General features: G+C 45.5%; 1 protein-coding gene across 1 annotated transcript; it reads left to right on the plus strand.

Annotated features, from left to right (window-relative positions):
* The first annotated feature begins 1,728 nt into the window (after positions 1-1,728).
* On the plus strand, positions 1,729-6,115 carry LOC131293311 (fibrillin-1-like). Its single transcript, XM_058321391.1, has 7 exons — positions 1,729-1,862; positions 1,936-2,056; positions 2,137-2,297; positions 2,380-2,657; positions 2,748-3,371; positions 3,448-3,573; positions 3,954-6,115. Exons 1-7 carry the CDS (start codon positions 1,729-1,731, stop codon positions 6,113-6,115), a joined length of 3,606 nt encoding a protein of 1,201 aa, XP_058177374.1.
* Positions 6,116-9,335: the final 3,220 nt, after the last annotated feature.

Genomic DNA, 9,335 nt, shown 5'->3' on the forward strand with positions numbered 1-9,335 from the left:
AAGAATTAATTCTTCTGAAGCCAGCAAAACTCTATGTGTATTTAACCTTTCGACAGCTATTTCTAAGTAAGTTTTTAAATGTTCGTTTTCCATGCGCAAGTATTGTAAGTGGTGTTGTTCTGCTTGTAGGCTCCTGTTTATGGATGTGGCGCGCACCGATTTTACGAAGCATTTAACCTTTGACGAACCTGGACAAATTTGAGTGGATTGATTGAATTTTTAATACTGCGTGTGCTTGATAAGAAATGATAATAAAAAACTACTTCTGCCGCAATATGTCAAGCTTGTAAACAAAAATCTAATAAAATCAATTTTACCAAAAATCTTATTAAGTGAAGAATAGAAGAGTTCATCGAACCATCATCATGGATAGTGGAACCATGAATTTGGATTTGGTGATCATGAATTTGGATTAATCAGTTCGCACAAAATGCCGCGTTAACTAGCGTGATAATGTAAGGTAGCAAAGAAAGACAAAACATATGGTAGCTGCATTCCAAATAAATAAATAAATCAAGCTCATCATCCAAACGATTAGAGCCCCGGTGCTCATCCGATTGACCCACATAAACATTTCGTGGGGTTGTTTGATAAGACGACGGAGCAAGCGAGAGATGACTTGAACCACAAAGCAATCCCGCGCGTTCCTAGCAATGCTATGAAAACGCCGGATGGTCTCGCTCCCAGCCACACTTCATCCATCCGTACTATCGATGCTATTTTGGAATCGATTGGTGGAAAAATGTAAATCTCAAATTGATAGCGTACATCATGCAACAGCGAGTATTTTTGTTGTGACGCTGGATTGGAAGTGCCTCGTGCGAAAAGAACTTCAACCCGAAACAAGAACGCTCGTTTTGTTTTCGGTGACATCTTGTTATCAAGCGGAAATGGCTTGCTATCGATGGAATTTTATATTTCATTTTTGACTTTAATTTAATGTCGCATTGTAGACACCAAGGATGCAAAATCTTTTCATCTGAACCATGACGCAAGTTAAGCGAAGGAAAACATGTAGCGTGTTGGAAGAGGTCGGTTAAATTTATGTGCTGGCACTAATTTGTTTGTTTTGTTTTATGTTATAAAAAACACGGTGACATTGGACGAACTGCTTCAATCACAATCCTGTGATCTCAAACCAATAAATTGGAAGGTCTTTCCGGCCTAGAGCAGAAAAATTGACACCATCACTGAAAGTTATGTCAGATTACCCAACCGACGTTCATAATCTGTCTGTGTGCGTAGACTAAGGGCAGAAGAAACCAAGGAAAAACCGTCAACCGAAAGCAATTAAGATTACGAACCAACCATAGGGTTGAGGGCATGTTCCCCAGCGATCCTCTCAAGAATTTCGTAACCGGTGCTTTATAATCAAGCGTGATAAGCGTACTCGAGCAGGGTATGACTAAACCCGGAGTTCGAAATCTTTAGACGGCGATCGAGTGGGGCGTGCTGTTTTGTTCGTTCTGACCCTAGAAAGATCGCATTTGTCGTTTTTTCTCGCTGTTTTGTTCATCCCCAATTTCGATTTTGATTACCACGGGTCATTTCCCGTTGCCTAGAATCTTCCCGTTGCCTAGAACCTTCCCGTAGTTCCGCAAATAGGAGGCTGCGTAGCCTGCGTGCTAGCAATCTGCTGTGGGGACAATTTAGTTACGATTCGGTGGCCACCGAACGCTCACGCACTTGTGGATTCCGGCGCTCCCAGTGGTGTTCTGGTTCTTTGGAATGGGGCAACTGTTGGGAAATTCACCCCGCCTGGTACGGTCCTCGATGGCCGTATGGTGTCTAGTGTCGGTGCTGCTGCTGCAGCTAGTTCAGTCAGGATTGGCGGTGGAAAAGCTGTGCTTTGAGGAGGAAAAGTATGGTGCCTGTGTGTATTCTTTGTTCTGCAAATCTGGTGATCACTTCCTTTTTCCTGTGTTCTTGTTCCAGGGTGCCAAAGTTGGTGGAAAATAAAAGCGAAATTATAAAATTTGGTGATGGAACGTACTTTTGTATGTTCTCAGAGAACACCATACGCGTCCCGGTAATGGTGGAAGCCTTGACGTGTTCTGTGAGTTTTTATTAGTGTACAATATTATAAACTCAAGTGTCACAGTTCTCCATTACATGGTTGGTTCAATTCTATTCCAGCTCGGGTATGACGTGCGCAAGAAACCCACGTGTTGCGAAGGATATCACGTGGTAGGAACGGAGTGTGAGCCAACATGTCGTGAACCTTGTGTTTTTGGCAAGTGTGTCGCACCGGATACTTGTGACTGCTATTCCGGCTACCGGAAAGTGCATAATTACCGGTAAGATGTGCACGGGTGAAGAGTCCATTTGAGGTACTAATCATGCCAAGTGCTTCCTTTTTAATCCGTCTCATTTTTCCAGTTGTGAACCGGTTTGTATTCCAACGTGTCAAAATGGGGAATGCGTTGCGCCGAACGTGTGCTTCTGTGATGATGGGTTTGAAAGAGATCCTGGAAGTGGTGTGTGTCGCCGGAAGTGCGATCGTTCGTGCCGATTTGGGCGATGTGTCGAGGATGTTTGTGAATGCGATGAAGGATATCGACCCGATACGGCGGACGAAAATGCCTGTGTGCCGCAGTGTGATGAGGAGTGTCGACATGGAGTTTGTGTGTTACCGAATGTATGCCAGTGCGAGGCAGGTTAGTTTTTAGATAGACAACATCGTTCAGTTTATTATTAAGTCTAGAAATATTTCTTATACTTCCATACCTCTATTTCATTTGTATCAGGATATACCATATCCACGCAATCAAACTTCTCCTGTGAACCTGTCTGCTCCGAGGGATGTCTTAACGGAAACTGCATCGGTCCGAATGAATGTGTCTGCAACGAAGGATACGAGCTGGACGAGAGCAACCACTGCGTCCCGGTGTGTCTAAAACCATGCCAAGGAGGTAGATGTGTTGCCCCGGGAAAGTGCAGCTGTGGCGACGGTTATAGTCCCGCCGGAGATGACACATCCGTGTGTGTGTCGGCCTGCTCTGAACCGTGCGTCAACGGAGACTGTGTGGCACCGAATACTTGCGTGTGCCACCGGAACTACCGCGTCCGTGATGAGGCAACGCCTCACGTTTGCGTTCCGGATTGTCCGAAAGGTTGCGTGGCTGGCGTTTGCACTGGTCCTGGAGTTTGCGAGTGCGCCGAAGGGTTTCTCTACAATGAAACCATCGGAGTGTGCCAGCCACGGTGCGCGAACACTTGCGAGAATGGTGTATGTGTGGGGGGAGACCGATGCCAGTGTCACGACGGTTATCAGCTTGATCCGACGACGGGTAGCAAATGTGTACCGCTCTGTACGAAACCTTGCGTACACGGAATCTGTGTCGCACCGGATGTTTGTGATTGTAAAAAAGGTAGTAATTTTTTGTGCCGAGAACTATCTGTAAACCACACATTAATTTTACTTTCCCAATTTTTTCACCCCTTCAGGTTACGTCAAGAGTGAGAAGAGCAGGAATGTTTGTGAACCGAAGTGTTCCAACGGTTGTTCCAATGGTCTCTGCGTGGCGCCGGATCACTGCCAATGCTTGAAGGGTTACTATGCCACCTCCAGCTGTAAGTCTTTATCATATGTTTTAGTTTGAATCTGATAGATCAAATCATTTAATACAACATTAAGATCACCATGTAATATGATGTTTAAGCGGTTCACACATGGACCACCATATACATTCAACTCAACGCATATTATTTTTGAAGGATCTTTTTCATCGATTAAAAATATGTTATGATTTCATAGTTGTTTCGATTGAATTTCGATCCTACTCCTTTCCTATCCTATAATTTTAATATTCTACTAGTAAATATTTATTTGATAATCTATCCTTCCGCACAACATTACCGTTTGATGCCTGGTTCACATAGGAAATATAATGAATGGATGTTTGCATACCATTGTGAATTTGTGAATAATGTTTTAAACCACTCATTTGCAGCCATCAACTCCAAGTCGTCCATCTGCACGCCATACTGTAGAAACAAGTGCGTCAACGCATACTGCATTCGGCCAGATGTATGCCAATGCCTAGCCGGACACCGCTTCGTCGGCAATAGCTCCAGCGTATGTGAGCCAGTCTGCGAGGAGTCCCTGGTCGACTGCACCCACGGTCGCTGTACGCAACCCAACGTGTGTGAGTGCAACGAGGGCTACACGTTGGCCATTCGGAATGGCCGAATGTTGTGCGAACCTGTGACTTGCCGGTCGCAGTGCGTCAACGGATACTGCGTGGAGGAGGGCCGGTGCGAGTGTCACCCGGGGTACGCCCGTTCGGAGCAGTTCCCTTCGATCTGCGAGCCAAGCTGTGAAGGTGGTTGCGCAAACGGGGCTTGTATTGCGCCCGACACGTGCATCTGCAATGAGGGCTTCGCGCGACTTCCGGGAAGCGATCGGTGTGAGCCAAGCTGTGATCCGGCTGTGGTCGACTGCTACGATGGGGTGTGTCTTGGAGGGAACCGATGTCAGTGTGCGGAGGGATACTATCTGCGAGTTCCGGACAATGGCGATACGGCGAGATGTGTGCCACTGTGCACCAACGGATGCTCCAATGGACGGTGTCTCGCGCCCGACGAGTGTCTTTGCGACGATGGGTACGTGTATAGGGAGGCAACGGATCGCTGTGAGCCGGTGTGTGTTCCCGAATGCATCAACGGGCGGTGTGTGGCACCGAATGTGTGCCAGTGTCTGGAAGGATTTGTACCAACGGAGGACGAAACGCTGGAACAATCGACAAGCGAGTGCTCTCCGTTCTGTGATCCTAACGTGGTCAACTGTACGTTCGGGATATGCGGAGGTCCAAACTCGTGCCGGTGCTTCGACGACTACTACTCCACCAACGACGAGCGAGGGATTCAGACATGTGAACTCATTCCGGAACCGGTCGTGTGTGATGACGATGTCATCATCTATGAGGTAGCCAACACCACGAGCGAGTGTGTTTGCAAGGAACCATCGCAGGAAATTTGTCCTAAGCTCACCTGCCCCGAGGTACTACCGCGAGAGGATGTCGCCTCATGCAATGTCACATGCCCGCCACCACCTCCTCCTCCAACGCCCTGTCCTAAGGTGGTATGTCCTACGGTTCCACCCACCAAACCCACCACCAAAGCACCTCCAACCGTACCGATCACTTGCCCTCCGGTTACGCCGTGCCCGGAGACCGTTTGCCCGACCGAACCACCTCTAGTGTGCCCCACAACTCCTCCTTCCCTGCCTCCGCCGATTGAGTGTGACGAACGCTTCGTGAACTGCATGCACGGGGATTGCATCGAGAACAATGTGTGCTCGTGTCACGATGGCTATCAGCTTGCGATCAGCGACCCAGACTCGATCGTCCACTGCCGGCCGGTTTGCAGTGATGGATGTGTCAATGGTATCTGCACGCAACCCAACGTGTGCCTCTGCCTGCCCGGCTACGCTGAAACACACGACGGTCGGTGTGAACCGTACTGCGAGGAGCCGTGCGGTCGAGGAGCGTACTGTGCTGAACCGAACGTGTGCCTTTGTGAGCGAGGATTCGTCCTGGAGTCCGATGGGGAATGTCGCCGTCTATGCGACCCGCCGTGCATACGAGGCGAATGTGTCGATGGGTGGTGCTTCTGTGATGAGGGGGCCAACCTACGGGATGGACACATTTGCGAGACATCCGCCGATAGGGACGAAGATGGAAATCCCTTCCGGAGTCGGTTCTCCGTCAGCGACGATTATGATGCAGACGAGGATGAAGAGTCCGAGGATCAGAACAGTGCCCCGGTTGACTTCAACTGCCCGGAAGGTTTCCTTGCCATACCGTCCAAGAGAGAATGCATCTGCGAATCCGGTGTGATCAGTTCCAATGGCACTTGCATTGCGCTGGATACGAAACAGCGAGTACAGGTGTTGGCATCATCCATGCCGTCAACTCCGGAGATGAGCAAAGGGAATGAAAGCACCGCACAACCAGAACAGATTCAGATGGCCGGTGTGCTGGAGTCGGTCGAGTCCAACCATTGGATCATTGTTGCCGTGGCTGTGCTCGCCTTGGCCGTGCTAGTGATCGGTTCCGTACTGCTGTACAAGTGTCTTAAAAAGAGTAACCCCGTGGAAACGTCCATCCATTAGCTGCTGACCGATACGATCCGGTGGGTTTAGAGAGCGAGAGATAGATAGAGAGAGAGAGAGAGAGAGAGAGAGAGAGAGAGAGAGAGAGAGAGAGAGAGAAAAAAAAAGAGAAAAAGAAAAACGGTACGAAACGAGCAAATGATTGATTTGAGTCCTTTGTTTGCAGTATTCATTTGCTTCACCCCGAGGATGTTGTGTGCTTAGCTACATACGTTTCCAGGATTATTTATTTTTAGTACGATGAACTTCAATAAAAAAGAAATGATTGAAAATCAAAGAAATCGTCGTTAAGTGAAAAATATTCAGCAAAACTAATAAACTAATAATTATTTTGCAATAAATAGGAATAATTTGGAATAAACAGGTTCTGCAGAAAACAAAAATTCATGAAACCATACATTTATACATTTGAAAGCATAAATTATTATATAGGATTCCTAATTGACACAAGGAACTCTTACCCACGTAAGCAAATGCAACAGTGAGGGAAGCGTTTCTTTCTTTTGAGGGGTGTATTATATGACCAAACAATAGAATGATTTCACAGGATAAACAAATTTCATTCTGAATAATGTATTCACTGTGTTAAATTTCGTATGACAATGTGTTGTATTATATTACAGTAGATCCTCTCGTGCAAGAGAGGGTCCGGTTTCGGTTGGGATTCGAAATCACGCTGTCGAGGCACTCGGCGCTCGTGGGTCGATTTTCTAACCGGTGATACCGTTCGGCGGTTGTGGACCCCCATAGTAGCAATACACAACATGGAATTTTAAAATTTCCTACATTCTCCTGTAACTTTTAATACGAAGGACAAAATAAAAGATAGCATAAGGAAAGATTTTTGTCGGATGATTTATTAAAGCCTGTCTCATAGTAAATTGAGCCAAAGAAAGCGCGCTACTGTGGCGCCTCTAGTAGCGTTAGCCGGAAACTAATATTTTTAGTAGTATTAGTGAATAGTAACAATGAAGTTGTGCAAGTTTCAGACCTGTACTATTGTTTTTCGCTAAATGCCGTATAATGGAAATTGAACGACCCAAAATAAATCCGCACAAATAACTGGAGCGCCGGTGGACAGATTGGCAAGGCCTGGAATCCATAATAAAAGCAAAGAAAAATTAAAAGTATTTTTCTTTTGTACAGTTATACATAAGGTTTGTTATAAAAATAGGTTTTTACTTTTTGCGTGATCCCTGTTCGTATAAATTCACATACTTTTTTTGCCGATTTTTCGACCTGCCATTATTCTACGGTTGTCTTGGAGTGGTACTGGGCCAATAAGATCACTTGGTACCAAAACCAATTTTCCCAGAGTTTCACCCCATCGAAAAAATCTGGGCAATCACAAAACTTCGTCTTAGACAAAGTGGTGAAACAGTTACAGATGTTCTTTGCAAGAGGAAGTTAACGGAGGTTGCGAAAACGGTGTCCCGATCCATGACATGGGCGTTAATGCAGGAAACAAAAACAAAATACGTGAATTTAAAAGAACAGGGAACACGCAAAAAGTAAAAACATATTTTTTTAACAAACCTCATATAAAACTGTACGAAAGAAAAATACTTGTCATTTTTTTGTTTTTTATTTTAGTGGGTTCGCAGTATATTCAATTTGCTCATTTGCCTTGGTGCTATAGTATTTTGTGCGGATTTATTTTTGGTCGTTCAATTTCCATTATACGGCATTTAGCGAAAAACAATAGTACAGGTCTGAAACTTTCACAACTTCATTGTTACTATTCACTAATACTACTAAAAATATTAGTTTCCGGCTAACGCTACTAGAGGCGCCACAGTAGCGCGCTTTCTTTGGCTCAATTTACTATGAGACAGGCTTTACATGTAGAATATTTCGAATTGATATTATGTGATCTTTCAATAGCAGAGTAACGTACACTGAACATTCTGAACTTTGAATTTCCGACCCCGGTTTATGAACAAAATTACTAAAACACACATCATGAATCAAATTCATTTATTTATTTTTAATTTAACTTATTGCCTCCCTTTCAACTGCTGCATGGTACAAATTAACTTATTTAGCTAAGACAAGCCTCCATGTTTTTCAGCGTGATGTATTCTAGTAGTTTGCTTCCTTCGCAAGATTCTCCTTCGACCGGCAAATGCTGTTGCTTCCTTCGACGAATATCACCACGGGTTCTGGTTTGACATGGTTCTTCGCAGCGAACGGCACAGGTTAAAGGGATCTGTCCATCGTCACACACCTCGTTGATGCAGTTCTGCTTGAACATGGCCACGCGTTATTTTTCCTCACGTTTCACGATCACTTCTAACCGCTCGCAGCGTGTCCGGTTGACGTCAACAAACTCGTAACCATCGTTGCATTGGCACACGTTGGGGTCGGAACAGAATCCGTTGGTACAGTTGTAACACTCGGGCATACATACTCCGTTGTTGGCCTTGGTGTACCCGGAGTGGCACATGCAGAATCCCGGTCTTGTGCAGATACCGTTATCGCAGTCTTCGCAGTGCGGAATACATCTGAACCGGGACGGAAGAGTGAGCAAAATATAATAAGAACTGTATACGAACAACTAGGAAATCGGGTGAAACATTGCGTAACACGCATCCTCACATAAAGCGTGCCTGAAAGGTCACGGTATTATCGATTCTACAAATATAACTCGCATGGATTCCCCTAAACATTCCTAGCTTGGTCGAATTTTACTCTCACGTGAAAAAAATCTTGTAAACCAAATCAAATTTAATTATATTACTATATAATTTCCTTTCTTACCTGTAGTCCGATAGTTTCGTAAAACCAGCTTTACAGGTGCAATATTCCGGTGCTGTACAGATGGCGTTCTCACACGCTTGAGAGCATATCGGAATGCATTTTGTACGCTGCCGTTTGTATCCTTTGCAGCATGGCACATGTATAATAGCTCTTCGTCTACCATCCTTCATTTCCATTCGTACTGTGCTATAGGTGGAGAGAAACGTATTGATTCTGCCACGTATAACTAGTTTTCACTATGCTGACACTTACACGGTCGTATTGGAGCAAGTGGCAGCAAACACTGTGGAGGAGAGAGCCATCACCAACAGGAAACCCGTCGTTGTCCATCTTAGATTGAGCATGTCAGAGGTACCTGGCTTAAGATCGGAGGAGCGTACACTACGACTTTCTCAATCACTTAGACGATCCTTTCCTCCCGGCAATCACGCTTGGCACTCTCACTTTCGACTTCGACCTG

Source organism: Anopheles ziemanni, chromosome 2 (genome assembly GCF_943734765.1).
Source record: "Anopheles ziemanni chromosome 2, idAnoZiCoDA_A2_x.2, whole genome shotgun sequence".
NCBI classification, from domain to species: domain Eukaryota; kingdom Metazoa; phylum Arthropoda; class Insecta; order Diptera; family Culicidae; genus Anopheles; species Anopheles ziemanni.